Source organism: Trametes versicolor (genome assembly GCF_000271585.1).
Source record: "Trametes versicolor FP-101664 SS1 unplaced genomic scaffold TRAVEscaffold_13, whole genome shotgun sequence".
In the NCBI taxonomy this organism is placed as follows: Eukaryota; Fungi; Basidiomycota; class Agaricomycetes; order Polyporales; family Polyporaceae; genus Trametes; species Trametes versicolor.
Genome location: NW_007360333.1, coordinates 1,985,827 through 2,001,084, shown reverse-complemented (window position 1 = coordinate 2,001,084; position 15,258 = coordinate 1,985,827). Strand labels below are relative to the sequence as shown.

General features: G+C 57.9%; 5 protein-coding genes across 5 annotated transcripts; 3 read left to right on the top strand and 2 right to left on the bottom strand.

Annotated features, from left to right (window-relative positions):
• Positions 1-504: 504 nt before the first annotated feature.
• On the top strand, positions 505-2,195 carry TRAVEDRAFT_53514 (uncharacterized protein; the record flags this gene model as incomplete). The annotated part of the gene is made up of 6 exons (XM_008046402.1): positions 505-1,439; positions 1,498-1,535; positions 1,603-1,610; positions 1,669-1,911; positions 1,967-2,096; positions 2,167-2,195. 6 exons carry the CDS (start codon positions 505-507, stop codon positions 2,193-2,195), a joined length of 1,383 nt encoding a protein of 460 aa, XP_008044593.1.
• Positions 2,196-2,282: 87 nt separating this feature from the next.
• On the top strand, positions 2,283-4,683 carry TRAVEDRAFT_75238 (uncharacterized protein; the record flags this gene model as incomplete). Its single annotated transcript, XM_008046401.1, has 7 exons — positions 2,283-2,739; positions 2,820-3,933; positions 3,986-4,023; positions 4,094-4,101; positions 4,163-4,405; positions 4,470-4,599; positions 4,655-4,683. Exons 1-7 carry the CDS (start codon positions 2,514-2,516, stop codon positions 4,681-4,683), a joined length of 1,788 nt encoding a protein of 595 aa, XP_008044592.1. The 5' UTR covers positions 2,283-2,513.
• Positions 4,684-5,409: 726 nt separating this feature from the next.
• Positions 5,410-7,645, bottom strand: TRAVEDRAFT_175239 (FAD/NAD-P-binding domain-containing protein). Its single transcript, XM_008046400.1, has 5 exons — positions 7,384-7,645; positions 6,474-7,332; positions 6,300-6,418; positions 6,106-6,235; positions 5,410-6,051 (listed from the first exon to the last, which is right to left on the bottom strand). Exons 2-5 carry the CDS (start codon positions 7,209-7,211, stop codon positions 5,614-5,616), a joined length of 1,425 nt encoding a protein of 474 aa, XP_008044591.1. The 5' UTR covers positions 7,212-7,332; positions 7,384-7,645; the 3' UTR covers positions 5,410-5,613.
• A 684-nt stretch (positions 7,646-8,329) lies between these two features.
• On the top strand, positions 8,330-11,149 carry TRAVEDRAFT_24413 (uncharacterized protein; the record flags this gene model as incomplete). Its single annotated transcript, XM_008045819.1, has 9 exons — positions 8,330-8,405; positions 8,636-8,848; positions 8,907-9,245; positions 9,299-9,672; positions 9,731-10,126; positions 10,182-10,421; positions 10,477-10,672; positions 10,715-10,966; positions 11,040-11,149. 9 exons carry the CDS (start codon positions 8,330-8,332, stop codon positions 11,147-11,149), a joined length of 2,196 nt encoding a protein of 731 aa, XP_008044010.1.
• TRAVEDRAFT_40566 (uncharacterized protein) lies at positions 11,033-14,672 on the bottom strand (the record flags this gene model as incomplete). Its single annotated transcript, XM_008045905.1, has 11 exons — positions 11,033-11,086; positions 11,146-11,293; positions 11,350-11,743; positions 11,791-11,947; positions 12,004-12,599; positions 12,663-12,812; positions 12,868-13,050; positions 13,119-13,307; positions 13,365-13,561; positions 13,616-14,492; positions 14,612-14,672. The coding sequence occupies 11 exons, from the start codon at positions 14,670-14,672 to the stop codon at positions 11,033-11,035; spliced, it is 3,006 nt and encodes a 1,001-aa protein (XP_008044096.1).
• Positions 14,673-15,258: the final 586 nt, after the last annotated feature.

The window sequence follows — 15,258 nt, the reverse complement described above, 5'->3', positions numbered from 1 at the left end:
GAAAGAACTACAGAGCTACTATAGCACCGCACTTTCTGTGTCTTTTTCTCCTCCCCTCCATCGGTTTCCCAGCGACCTTCGTACGAGTGCAGCATGCATAACAGAAAGGCGTCGTTTCAATCTCTCCCTGAGGAGCTCCTGGAAGCCATACTCATCGCTTGCGCGGAAAACGGACATGCAGAAACCGTTGCTGCGATTGCCGCAACATCGCGACGGCTGTATTCCACCGTCTACCGGTCCACTGACCATCATCTATGGCGCTCGCTGCTTCTCACACTGTTCGATGACCCAAGGACTCTCCGCTATCATGATAGTGTAAACTTTGGTGAGCATACTCGCTACCCAGATAGTAATGTAACTCGCTAACGGTACTTGCGTCTACCACAACGTTGGTGTTCTCCAGACTGGAGAGAGGTGCTTCAGAACCGCCTTTGGGCCCTTCGATTCATATCGCGGCATGCGCCTTCAACCGTCAGGGTAGACACCATGCGGCAGTTACGTTCTATGAGGCCGGTTATCATTTACTCAATAGATCCCCCTCGCGGCACGCCCGAAGAAACGGCTCTCGTTCGCGCACTACGTACCATCGTTCTTGCGATACATACAGCCGCCCCAGACCCCCGGCGAGGCACCGTCCCCCCCGAGGCGACGGAACATGCTCTCTCAACGTCGCGCAATCTTGTGCAGCTCAACGCACAGACGCCGCGGTGGCCACCTGATATCCCGCCCGGATTCCCTTCCTTGAATGTGGCGTGGCTCAAGGACATCCTCGCAAACGGTCTCCCGGCCGTGTCGACTGCCATGATTTCGCTCGACAACACCGAAGACGACTGGTACGCTGAAACGCTGGCAGGACTCGCGACTGGCCACGTCGTCAGCCACCTGGGGTTCATCCCCATTCCCTCTACAGACCTGGATTCGGATCCGGCCAGCTTCTCTTTTCACGTTCATCCTCTACCTAGTGGGCGCGCAAACAAACACCCGCCTAGCGCTCCCAAGATGGATGAGCGCTCTCAGCGCGACCGCGCTCTCTGGCATGCCCGCCGACACGCCTTCAATTTAGAATGCCTATCGCCGTGGAGGAACTGGGGTCCCTATCTCGCAGTGCTTTCGGAGGGCGGGTCATCGCAGCCTTCTGAAGAGGACGAAGATCCCGGCCGGCGACGGGCCGGTCGCAGGTCGCAGACAGCAGACGTTCCGCGGGCAGAGGCGCTTCTCCCGGATTGGTCGTGGCTCGGCGCCGCGCGGATGGTCGCTGAATGCACGCTGCGCGCACACGAGTCCCCGGATAACATTACTAGACTTGAAGTCTGGGATAATCTTCGTGAGGGTGCTTGGCTGCGACCTGCCCCGGGCGACCCAAGTGAAGAAGCTGAGGGGTCCGAGGAGGAAGATGGCGATGTTGAATACGACTGGGCGGGTGTGGAGGGTGTGTGGAGGTATACCGTTCCCACAAGTTCTTTGCATGCAAAATCATTGACCGATGGCACTTCACAGACGTCTGGTATGCTGGCTAGACTATGGTGATCTCATCCGTACGTCCTACTGATATTATTCTATTTCGCGCTCGCCCGGCTTACCCGTGGGTTGTGCACATTGCAGGTCATAACGTATGACTTCCTTGGTTGCTCAATACTGTGCACATTGACCTGGGCTGACTACTTGCAGCGTTCCCGAAGGTTTGACAACCCTCACTTGGAAGAAGCCTGGATAATCGTCCCACTCTCTCTACGCATCACCGGGTACTCGCCATCACCTAACCCCGTGTACGCCGACAGGCCGACGATCCACGTCGAAGGCGAAATGGGTGGCGCTGGATGGGATGGCAATGTGGACCTCGCGGACGAGGACGTACGTCGCGTGCACGGCTCGGTGAGCATGCTCGTTGATGGCAGCGTGCGCTGGTGTATCGTGAGCTGCTATTTCCAAAATTCGCAATTGCCAACGCCGCTCATTCTGGTGGTAGACATCCCTCAATGAAGACAACGGCGCGGACGAATGGGCCTCCGAGGCTATACAGCTCGGCGGGGTTGGATCCGCAATGGGTATGCTGGGGATGTGGACGGGAGCGCGCCACGAGGAAGAGGACCCGATCGGTCAGTATCTTGGCTATTCTCAGCGTGTTTTGTGCTTATTTTCTTGTTTACTCGGTTGGTATCGGTCCAGGGGTGATATGGCAGTGGCGCGTCAGCTAGCTTGTCGATGCTCGGAAGTATGCCAGAACCTCAGTGGTCCCGAGTGGTGATTATTACTGACCAGATGGTATTCTATACTCGACCTTGCGCGCCGCGATTTTTCTCTTGCGTTCGTGAGTACTTGTTGTCAGCTCGTCGTTGAACTCCGATAAACGCGTACGGTGAATCTCGGACCGGACTCACTGTCCTTTCCCACGTACCGTTTATCAGTGCTGCAGCTGAGTCAAGTCGCTGAGTCTCTTCCTGCTCTCACCTCGACTACAGATTGACTGCAGAAGACGAATCGTCCAGCTACTAGTAGTACAGCACTGGTGCAGGATGACACCGGAGCGGCCGGCATTCTCAACTCTCCCTCACGAACTTGTGGAGGAGATACTGATCGCTTGCGTTGCGAATAACGACGCCCCCAGTGTCGCTGCCATCGCTGCCACATCCCGCCGACTCTACTCGATCGTCTACCACACCTCAGATCATCACTTATGGCGTTCCTTGTTTCTCACTATGTTCGATGACCCTAGAGAGCTTGATCGTCGCCCGGCCTTAGGTGTGCAGTCCTTTTTTTAATCATTAGTCAGGCCCGAAACATTGATGTATGGTATGCGGTGACTACGTTGCAACACACAGAGCCAGACTGGCAGAAGGATTTACAAGACCGTGCATGGGCCAACCGCTTCTTCACGCAGTGTGTTCAGCCGATACGGACGCAGCATGCCCGCTCCTCCCAACCCGCAGTCTGTCACATCCACCCGCCGCCCATTACAAACCAATCTGACCACCTTCGAGCCCTGGAAGCCCTCGTATCGGCCATACAAAGCGCCTGCCCTGATCTGAGTCCACGACCTACGGTCTTCCCTGCACACACGCAGACGCAGCTCGCACCGGGCCAGCTGATCAATTCAGCGCAACTGCAGACCGATCTCTCTGGCTTGTGGCCTCGGAACATCACCCCATCACGGCCATCCCTCAACGTTGCCTGGCTCAGACAAACCCTCTCGAACGGTCTACCGGCATCGCTGACCACACGGATCTCGCTCGACACTATCGAGGACGACGATGACTGGCCTGAGACGCCAGAAGGGCTTGCCGCGGGACAAATCATCAGTCACCTCGGTTTCATCCCTATTCCAACCGTAGAATCCGAAGTAGAGCCTCAGGCTGACCCCGTAGCGCCTCCGGCGGCAGGAAGTGATCTCATCTCTACCGGAAAAGACATCGACCTACGCCTTGCTATCGAGGACATGACCGTGGACATGCAGCGCAAACGGGCCCACTGGCACGCCCGCCAGCGCGTATTCAACTTCGACTACCTCTCCCGACGAAGGCGCTGGGGTCCCTATCTACCTGTCCACTCCCAGAAGACCCGCTTTGGCTTACCTGTTGGTCCCACTGAATATGCGGAGGACAGCGACTCCGATGACCCAGACTGGGTGCCCGGTACGAACAGACCTCGAGCTGCAAGAGTCCCGCCGGCCAAGCTGCTGCGCCCCGACTGGTCCTGGCTAGCGGCCGCGCGCGTGGTCGCAGAATCCACACTCCTCGTGGAGCGTCGGGGAGATGGGTTGGAGATCATAGGTGCATGGGACAACGTCCGCGGGGGAACCTGGTTGCCGTCTAGTGCCGACTGCAGCCCCGTTGAGGGCTCTGATAATAACGCCGGTGCCTCGGCCGTTCGTGGCGTTGAAGGCAGAAACGAGAAACCCTTCGAGCGCGACTGGGCGGGGGTGGAAGGCGTTTGGAGGTACGTCCGACTATGATAGTAAGAGCTCAAACGGCTGACCGTAGGAAAAAAGACGTCTCGTTTGTTGGCTAGGCTACGACGACCTCGTCTGTGCGTACATTTCCTGTTACCTTGAATATGGGCGTTCGCCATTCTGACCGGTAGCCGTTGCTCCGCGCAGATCATCATGTACGTCCCCGTTTCGTCCATCAAGTGGCTTCAGTGACTCTTATCATTGCAATGCGCGCAGCAAAACGGCAAGTATGACGATCCCGAGCTCGAAGAAGTTTATATCATCAGCCCTCTCTCTCTGCGCATCACCGGCTACTCGCCCTCGCCCATCGCAGCATACCCCGACCGTCCGACTCTCCATGTTGAAGGAGAGACAGGTGGTGAGGGATGGGATGGCAACGTCTACCTCGGCGTCCACACCGTCCGACGTGTGCACGGAACCGTAAGCGCGCTCGCTGACGGCGGCGTTCGCTGGTCCTTCGTACGTCCCTCGAATCCATATGAAGTGTGGACATCCAGTTAAGTCTCTGTTACGCTGCACACAGAACTCGATGAATGAAGACAACACGGCCGACCAGTGGGCGTCTGAGCTCGTCCAGCTTGGCGGGGTTGGCTCTGCGATGGGCGCGCTCGGGATGTGGACAGGAGCGGACCACGAGGACGACGATCCCCTCGGTCAGTACCTTTCCATCGATAACCCCTTTGTGCGTGTTTCTTATGCAGTCTGCAGGAGTTATCTGGCAATGGCGCGTTGGTTAAACGAATGAGCCGCATACTCTCGTTCGTTATTCGACGTGCCAATGTTGCTGCGGTCCACTGGCACCTGTACTGTCCCAGACGCCTTTCAAGTATGGTATTCCATTCATGCTTTGCGCTATTCTGCATCGGTGCCGTTCTCGTGCGTCTCACTCACACACCCTCCGCCTGCACGGGGGTCATCTGGCAGTGGCGCATGGCTAAACAAATGAGCCGCCGGCATTCGCAGGACGCGCACCCACGCCCAAGGGGGTCCGACGCGCACTTCCTGCTTTTCTTAGTCAACACCCCTCTTCCAGGAGAGCGTCTCGCGCACCCCCTTCTCCGACTCCGCCCTGCCGTCCTCGCGGAACCGGCGTGAGAGCGCAGCGGGCTCTTCGCAGGTTCTCACCAACGTCTCCGTTCTGGCGTTGAACGATGTGGTTTAGGCTCGCTCTAGACCGTCCTACGCAGGATCGGACACTCCCATGCCTCGACGTGCACATAAGTGGCTGATGATCAGACGACGCACCGTGAATACGTTACCCCATTCGTGAACGCAGACGTGCGTGGGGCAGCGTTGTACGTTATGAGCCCGCTGCGCATGCGTTCCCTCCGGAGCGGTCGGCGCCAGGACATATCCTATCTGCGCTCTTGCCTCATGCATCTCCCGCTGACACAGTGGCGGCACACGAGTGTGCGCGCACGTCCAGAAAGGCTCGCCTGTCGCGCTGCGCAAGGAAAGCATACGTCGTGAAATAATAGATCCGGGCCTCCTAGAGTCCTATAATATACATCCTGATCCGGGGTCAGCCTATCATGCAACTCGTAACTGTCGTGCACCGACTCGTGACCGTCTATCGTCCCCATATATCTCCGCACCGACGCCGACGCCGCACAGCGGGGACACCCGCCTGCCAAAGCACGAAGTCCCCGCGCGAAGCACACCACGCCCTACAGCTTGTGCTCCACCCGCTCGAACGCTGGCCCGACGCTCCGCTCGCCCATCGTGCGCCACCAGCGCTCGACCGCTGCGTCCGCATCGTACGCGAACTGCGCCGTGTTCTTCTTCGGGTCTGCCCACTGGTTCGGGCTGCCCTCGAGCGCGTCTTCCGAGGTGCCGTTCGCGCTGCCTTGCATCTTGCGCAGCTCCGCCTCCATGGCTTGGCGCATGCCCGCGTCGCGCTTCTCCTGCTCGGGCCCGTCCGGGAGGTGGAAGATCTTCTGGTTCAGGCGGGATTGCCGTTGCGTCTCCGCGGTGCGCGGGAGGCGCAGGTCCTCGTAGGCCTGGATGAGCGTCTTCAGCTGCGCGGCGTCGGTTAGGCGCGACAGTAGGTTCCCGAGCACGGCGGCATCTTCGATCGCCATCGCGGCGCCTTGCGCGCGGTAAGGCTGTAAGTTGTGTCAATGTGGTGACTCGCAGGTTGTAGGGTGAATGATACGTACGAGCATAGGGTGGCAGGCGTCGCCCAGCAGGACGACCTTGGACGAGGGGTGAATCCACGTCTTGAGCGGCTGGCGGTCCATGAGCCGCCACTTGAGCGTCGAGTCCACGAAGCTAAGCAACTTCCGGATGCTGCGGAGCGTCAGGGGCATGCGTCAGTGCGCGACGTCAGACAGGATGGCGCGCCCGCACTCACCGCGGCTCAAAGTCGGCAAAGTCGGCACGCATCCTGTCCGCGCTGCCTTCCGCGTTCCAGGACTCGACAGAACCGTTGTCCGGGTGAATGAGAACGAGGTTGTACTCCTTCCTCGCGCGCTGCAGGGGTGTGAGCCCCCGTCCGAAACCAGCAACGGCGGGTGCAGTGACTTACGATACTGTACGCCATAATGTGTCTGCCCGGGCCCATCCATCCCGTCATCTCGGGAATGTCGACGAGCCCCTTCAGATCGGGATCGTTCAGGAGCAGGTGGGAGGGAATGATGGCGCGGTAGGCCGCATCTCCGGTCGGCTCGGCCGGGTTCGTGTGCCCGAGCACGACGCCCTGGATAAGGCTCTTCACGCCGTCTGCGCCGATGATCAGGTCCCCACGCACGACTTCCCCGGACGCGAGGGTAACCGAGGGCGTGTTCGGGTCGACCCCGACCACCGTCGCCTTGAGCCGGAGCGTCATGAATGGAGCCGCGAGGTCGTACAGGATCTTGTGGAGGTCCGCGCGGTGGATGTGGTAGTATGGCGCACCGTACTGTTCCTCCATGTTTGAGAGGCGGGTATACGCTACTCGGTCCCCATCCTCGTACCGACGGAACACCAGCGCCTCCGGACGGACGGTAACGCGCTCGAGGGCTTCTCCAGCGCCCCACCTTCGCAGAAGTCGGGAGACGTTGGGGGTGACTTGAATGCCGGCACCGACCTCGCTTATGGAGGCAGCAGACTCGAAGAGGGTGACCTTGTGCCCGGCTTGGCCGAGGCAGTGGGCGGCGGCCAGCCCGCCCATCCCACAACCTACGACGAGGACATGGAGGCGATGGGAAGCCTTGCGGCCGTCGTAGAGAGTGGTGTGTTTGATGCCTTCAGCCTTGGCGGCGTTGATGGGTTGGTGGCTGGTCATGGTGGAACGGGTGGAAGAGCGGTAGAATAGGGGGATGAGTACGTTAAGTTCGTTGGTGCTGAGCGGGGTAATATAGCGTTCACTAGGATAAAGGATTAGACGAAGGCGTTATGATATAGCCCTGGTAGAGCGTCAGGTCGGGGCGTCATGCAGAAGAGAAGGCAAGACCCACCATCAGACATGCACACGGGTTCTCATGCTGACAACGTCGTCAGACGCTGCCATTGCCAAACTGAGCTCGGGGCACTGAATCTCCCCTTCAATCTTGGCCCGCCAGGCTGCTCCGAGTGCCGTGCCGCCGGTAGCAAGACCCGGCGAGGGGTCAGCCTCACGTGGACATCGGAGGCTGGCGGTGGTGCCGTTTGCGGATAGGTGTCATGGAGTGTTACGTTGTGGTGATCGGCAAGTCGAGAGAAGTCAAGCAGACAGAATCGCAGGCCGGTGAATCAAGCAGGAGACAGGAGGGTCGAGTCGTCGCCGCGCACATCGCAGACCGAGTCCGAACCGTTGCGGGGAAAGGACGCTGACCGCGGGATAGTTTTCCCCTAATTATGGCGGATCAATGATGGGGCTTACCCCGCATTCAGGAGCAGCGCTTGAGCGCCGTTCAAAACGTATCCTGGCATGTACATGAGTGCCAGAGGAAGAGCCAAAATGAGAGGAAAGAGTTGCCACGGAAGGAGTTTTGTGCATCGTGGCAAGAGAAGAGGAGGATGTCACATTCCAGGCGTGTGCGACAGCCTCCCGAATTGCTGAACTTGAGGCCAGCCAATAAGATCAGCACGATTGGACCGTCGTGCCTCTAAATAAGGCAGGTCGCCTTCACTGGGCGTCGAATGACATTTGCTACGAAAAAAACACGGACAAATACCATATATATACAAAGTTTTCTTGACATATGTTGCAGGCGAACGCGTGGAATAACTGTGGAATATATGCAGTATTCCATAGATTTGCCGTATGTTTTCCGCAGGCGTTTGGATCGAATGCGCGGGTTCGCACCTGGGTTGGCAGGCGGGCGCGGGCTCGTAATAGCGGGGACAGTCATCGCGCGAACATAGGATTCCGTCTATCAAATACATAGCGAACCCCCGCGCACGCCGCGCTCATCGTCGAGCATGCCGTTCAACCGGTTCGTGGAGACCCAAGACAGCCCGCGGATCCTCCATGGATTCGTGATGGAAGCGCCGCCGAGTGCGTTCGGCAGGCAAGCGCGCCCCCCACTCGACGTGTGCTGAAAGAGAAGGGTCAACGCGATGAGCGCGCCGGACAGGGGACATGCTACGAACCGTGTTATCGCGCGGTGTAGACGCGGCGCCGCAACTTGTTGAAGGGCTTGGTTGGTGCGCGCGTTGATTGACCATGTGCGGCGTGGCGTAGAACCTGTGCGGGTAGGCCAGTTGATGTCAAATCACCTGTAGCAGGCGCGTCACAGAGAAGCTCAGCGACGTCGGACGCGGAGGCAGACTCACCCGCGCGAGGCGATATAGGTCGTGCACACCCGTCAGGCCATCAGCGAATCTCCCCACTCCCCGGTACTTGTCCCTCTGAGCCGAACGTGTTCCAGGTGTTGCACGACTCAGAAACGAACCCGGCATACGGCTCTGCGGCCTCTCAGACTCTGGAGATGACTAAACGTGAGTTTAATGGACGCTGCTATACTGTCAGAGATGCTTACTTCCGTGGAGGGACTAGGTCCGCGGCTGCAGTCTCACATGGTCTTCGACGACCAGGAAGAGAGTTCCGACGAGGAGGAGGCGCCACTGCCGAAGAAGGCGAAACCTCACGCAGCCGCAGCACGCGACAACGCTGCCGAAAGATCGCGTGTGCGTTCAAGCACACCATCCGGTAAGAAAGGTGCACGTCCTGTCGCTGCTGGTGGAAAAGGGAAGGAGAAGGAAGTACAGCCCGCAAGCGGGCACAACAAAGGTGTTGGAGGGCTTGCGCGGCTTGCTGCTGCCAGTGCTAGTGGTGGCGGAGCTAAGAGCGGCGGGGATAAGGGTGAAGGCGGCTCGCGGGCTCACGGGTATGCAGGTCAGCATTGAGCTAACCCGCAGTCGTCATTGGAGGCTCACTTTCATGTGCAGGGGGCGGGAGTGCTGCACTCTTCTCTGCAAAACACGTCGGAGATCAGATCGCCCAGTGCCGGACGAAGCTGGACTCTATGAACACCGTAGTCCACAGCCACGACGCGAGCCTAGAGGAGATCAAGCATCAGGTAGATGCAGTGATCGGCGACTTTGAGGACCTCGATACAGTCGTCGCCAAGCTGCTCAAGGCCACTCACAAGCATGTTTCGAACGTCCATCGCCTTGAAGAGCGCCTCGAGGTCGTAGAGGAGCGCATGCAGGGCGCAATTGACGGCGCGCTTGCAGGAATGCAGGACGCTAACAAAGCGGCGCAGGCGGTTGTCGACGAGGCGGCGAAACCCGGGGAAAAGCAAAGAGACAATCCACTACAGGTGAGTGATCTGCAGGACGTGTACAGCATGAGGACTTACAGTGTTCGCGGGCATGCAGGATGCGGTTCGCAAGTGCCTGTACTCGATGATGGGGCTCCCGTTCAATGGCGAGTTGCCAAAGCCGTTCTCCGGGACGTACTGGGAGTCCGTGTACGAGGAAGGCGCGACCGAACCGACGAGCTTGCTGCGCCCCGACTGGGAGGCGACGTGGTCAGCCAACCAGAGCTCCTGGAGCTTGAAGGCGGTCTTGCGTATCCAAACGCGCGGGCACGAGTACGCCGCATCCCTCAGCAAACAGCACCTGATGGCGCTTTCGCGAGACACCATTGTGAACGCCATCCGAGTGGTCTTCCTGTCCATGGCCAAGCGGTGGAAGCTGGAGCATGCCCAGGATGGAGAGAAGGTGAAGAAAGAAAGAAACCTGTACGCCAAGAAAAGCGGGCGCAAAAGAAATGTGAGCAATTGCGGATGCCCCGCGCCGTCACACACTGATTGATGGCTTACTACAGAGGGCCGAGGGACGTGTCATCGCGCGTAAGAAAGTCCCCGCTGCACAAGCTCCGGAGTTCGACTTCTGGTTCCATTGGAAGTATCAGTCTACCGACGAGTCAGAGGTGGAGGAGATCGTACCAGTGAAGCATGCAGTAGACCCCGACTCCGACGCCGAGGGCGCGAGCAAGAAGCGTCCGACAGTCCCCGTATTTCGCAAAGTGCTGGTCTCGCATTCGCCTGCATGGCAAACACCGGAGGTAAGTGGCATTGCAAGGTTGGCAACTGCGAGACTTACAGGCTTTTTGTGACCAGGGGAAGGCTGTACTTAATCTCGTCGACGCAGAGGCTGCAAAGAATGCCCGAAAGAAGGGTGGTCGGGGCAGCACTCACACCCATCGCCGGGCCGGCGCACCTCGCTCGTTCAAGAAGACCTCCTTGCCCAGCTTCACGCGCGGTAAGGCGGCGGTTCTCATTCCGCGTGCGATGGTGAATCAAGCGTGGCTAAAGAGTAAGTATGGTGTCCCGTACAATTCGCGGGTGTACATCGCAGGGAATGTGCCTTCAGACGACGACGGTGATGGCGTGGGCTATGGTTCAGGTGGCAGCGGTGGTGACGATGACGACGGCGAGGAGGGCGGTGGCAGCGACGATGATGGTGAGGCAGGCGGTGGCTATGACGAAGGCGGGAGAGCTGGCAGCGGAAACGACGACGCAGGGTTTCGGAGCGATGCTGATGCAGAGTTAGAAGACAAGCAGCAGAATGGGGGGCAGAGAGAGGCGTCGGGAGAGCTGGAGTATGCAGGTTCGCAGTAGCTTCATGGGCGTCGCCGGGCACGGGCGGTGTGGGAAGCTTGCCTCGAAGTCGGCGTTAATAGTCATCCAGGCCCTCGAGCTCATCAACACGATCAGGTTCTTGGGCATCCTGCGTGAACATTCCGTCAGTGGCAGCGTCTGCGAGCACAGCAACATTGCAACACTTGCGTGACAAAGGGACATGGTGATCCATGCACGACCGCGGCTCAGAGTCACGTATGCAAGTGCGAAATGGCCGGTGAACCGGCGAATGTTGATGACTATAGGTGGGCCCAGCATGTGGGGCTGCCAGGTGTCAATGCCGAGGTCTACCGCACTAATTGAAGCGGATGTCAGTTGCAGGTGCATAAGCACGATATGATGGGTACGGACCGTGTTGCCCACGGCATGTCAGGGGCATGAACGCTATGTATAAACGGTCGCACGATTGCGAGCTCAGCCTCTAGTTCTGTGCCATCATTGGTAGTGTGTTGGACGCGGAATAGATGAATGATGTCGACCGGCTGTCGGCCATCTATGTACGCGTAGCGGTACTTTATTCCCCGAGCAGATGTTGAGTTGCCGTATCGTTGACCTGCCACGATAACGTGTGAGTAGAATGGGACAGCCACTGCGATGAACGGTGAGCCGGTGGGATCGTATGATGTGTCGGGGATGAGTGTTGCCGAATCCTGCCAGGCTACGCGCAAGTGGTTGTACACCATGTTGTACAGGCCCTCCGGCCGTAGGTTGAGCTTCCGTCCGTGCTTGGGCCATTTGATCAAGTCTGACCCGGTTTAGCAGACATATATATGGTAGGGAATGCCCACTTACCGCCGCTATCCTTGGCTGTCATGAGAGCAATGGTGTTGAGCAGGGTCCCACGGCTCTGGCTCGGCCGCTTCTCGCCCTGAATGCACTTTTTCAGATCCCGGATACTGTCATCATCCTCTGGGCTCTTCGCATCACCAAGGCCTTCAAGCCGGAGGATCTGTTTGTAAGAAATGATAAGCTATCATGAACGTGAAGTAGGGATAAATCACAGACCAGGTCATGCATTAGATGGAGCTTCGTCCAGCTCCGCATCAATGTCGCCTCTAGTTCACCGCCCTTATGCCCGTTGTGGTTAATCTTCGATAGCCAGCCGTTGAAGCGTTCGTATACGTATGCCCACCATGCATAGACGGGTCCCAGACATAAGACGAACACGAGGAAGTGGATCATGATGTGGAAGTACGGAGTGAGATGGCAAAACATCCGTGCCCAGTCCTGGCATGCGCGGTCATGGCAGTCTTGGGCACGGCGAGCCTCTTCAACACTGATAGACTGCGATGCCCAGATTCGGATCGCGACGGCCCATTCAATCACCGTCGCATAGTGATCACGGTAGTTGCGGTGCATGCTCTCTTGAGCAATATACTCGAGGTCTGCAACCGTTGTGCTTGGATCGTGCGCCGCAGCGGTCTGCCGACGCTCGCGGACCAGCTCGGCGACCCGCTTCGCCTTTATCGCTGTCTTCTGTGATTGACGCAGCGGTGGCGCTTCACGATCGGGGATATCGCCGTTGACCTGCCAAGCCTCATACAGACCCACCGGCAAGACTGAGACCATGTTCCGCCACTGGTCGGCCTTTCCCGTCCCAGCTGTCAAAAGCTGAAGAACCAAAGTGAGCACATCACAGGAGCACATAAGTGATGCGTGCAAACATACGCCTTTGGGCACGCGTCCTGCATCTCCAGGCCACCATACTGCGTCAAGCCATGCCTCAAACTTCTTCAGCGGGTTGTCATTTCGTCGGCGCTGGGCAAACATGCCGCCCACAGTCAGGATCCCCTGTACGACATGTTTGGCCTCTCCTAGTATGATGTAGCAGATGACGTTAGTGAATAGACAAATACTGAGAATGCGCACCTAAGAATGCAGCGTGCATGAACTCGGTCGGCGTACTGGTAACCGGCATCCAACCCGGAAGGATATTGAGCGACGACCAACGGATACCTCGCTCCTCCGCAATCTCCTCCCGCGTGTCTGGATCTGCGTGACGCGCTCGGTAGGCATACTTTAGGAAGCGTTCTTCTTCGCGGTACGAGACCTCTGCACAAATGTACATTCAATTAACCATAGTATCACAGACATTGCGACGCAGATAATTGGCAACTTACTTTCCGAGTTGAAGCAGTCTGGGTCCGTCAACGAATGCATCGGCTCATGGCATACGGGACACATGAACCATGTGGACGTGTGCCCGCGCAGACCCGATGCCTTACGTGCAGCTGGTAGATCCGACGCATTGGCATACAGGAAGCTATGGACCAGCGCTGCCTCATCTCCCGGGATCCTCATAACGACACCTTCAAGGTGGCAGGTGAAGTCAATGTAGTATCTATATAGATTGAACGAGCACGCACCATTATACAGCTCCAACAGCTCTGGCACAAAGACATCAAGGATGTGGTTGAGCTCTTCGAGAGATGGCTCATCCGGACCCGGTATAACAGCGAGCAGGAATGTTTCTTCGCGGAGAAACCGCTTGGAGCGCGGATTGTTACACACCGTAAGATATATCGCGCCCACCGAGTAGTTGCCTCGTTTCATAGCGCGGAACCTAAACAATGCGATCAGTAATGGAAAGCAGAGCAGGCTGATATTAGGTACTTACCAGTCGAGGTTGAAGATGAGCACCAGACCATTGGGCAGTGCAACAAACCGTTGGTTGAGCTCGTTGACGTCCACATCATGGACACCCCACCGACCACCTTTGCGACGCTGCAGGCCTGCGCGAATCGCGTTCCAACCCCACCCATCAGTGATGTCGTACATGCGAAAGCTTGCATCCAGATGACCAGCCCACTCGTCCATGCCGACCGGGGGTTTCTCTCCGGCCTGGTCTTCTGGTTTGGTGCGCCACAGGCTCAGCTCAGCCACCTTCCCCGGGCGTAGCAGCAGCCGTTGAATGACATCCTTCGGGGAGGCCGCTGACAGCACCTTCACCGGCACGCGATGCTTCTTCCCGTTGGCGAAGCACTTGGTCTCGAAGAGGGTCCCAGGACAGTCGAGAGAGACGCACTTTCCATGTCCAGGGAGACCGTTTAGTTCCGTAGGATGGTGGGTCTCCCAGCAGTGGTCGCACAGGAAATAGTACGTTATATGCGCGTCAGGGTCAACACCAAGCCGCCGTTCAGCAGTCCGCAGGGTGATAGCCATTTTCTCGAGCCCAGGAATGTCGTACCCAGTACGCAGAGAGAGCGAGAGAAGCTGTGACCGTGCGCACTCCAGTTGGTACTGAGCCAGGTCGTGTGTAGCACCATGAAAAGCGACCGCAATGAATGCTTGGACATAGGCACGTCGAATGAGTGGGTGTTCCTGGAAAGCCGGCGGCAGAGCGGACGTTTCATGCTGTTCTTCATCAGCGGCATCCGGGTTATCTACATAGAGCGAATCTAGTCGAGCATAGAGCGGGTCGTCATTATCGATTTCAAAGCCAGTCTCGTCGTCAGAGTGGTCGCCGAGGGCAGAGGAGGGAGAAGAGGGACGCTCTGGGCTAGCAAAGTCTGCGTCGTGCAGGGGCTGGTCGGTGTCGAAGTCGGAGGGAGGATCCCAAGAGCTCTTGATGACTTCATCATCGTCGTCGCAGTCTTCGACCGTAGTGGAATACGTGCGACGGACAGGGTCGCCAAGAGAGATCCCAGACTCAGATAGGTCCACTCCAGAGTCATAGTCGCCAGTCGGATCACCAGCAAAATCATCGGCATAGTCGAGCTCAGCAGGTGGCTCCCCATCGTGGTGAGCCCCATCACCACCAGTGGATCCTGGGTGTTCTCCGTGGCCTGTAGCCACAGTAGGCACAAGTAAGAGGCCCGGCTGGCCTGAGATGGACTTGTGCTCGGTAGAGATGCAGCGCGGCGCTGGAATGTGCTTGTATGCGCTTGATTCAAGTGTCCCATTGCGGCGCTGATGTATATTGATCATTTGCCGAGTTTGGTTATGGCGCGGGTCGTTACGACAGACGGTACATGGACAGGGATAGCGGCGCTGACGAGAGTTGTCCATGGCCACGAGAGGAGGGGTGGAATGCGAATGCGCGGTATTCGTGTGGTAGGAGGGGAAGGTATAGGCGCTAGACGCGTCGCGTCGACGCGTCTCGTGCATATGCACGTGAGCGTTCTCAATTCCTCGCGAGCAAATGCGGGAAATATCTCATTCGCAACAAACGCGCAGAAAAGCTACAGCATATTTGGTGTTTGGCCGTCTTTTTTTCGGGGCAAATTTTATTCGACGCCCAGTGCTTCCATATCTAGACAA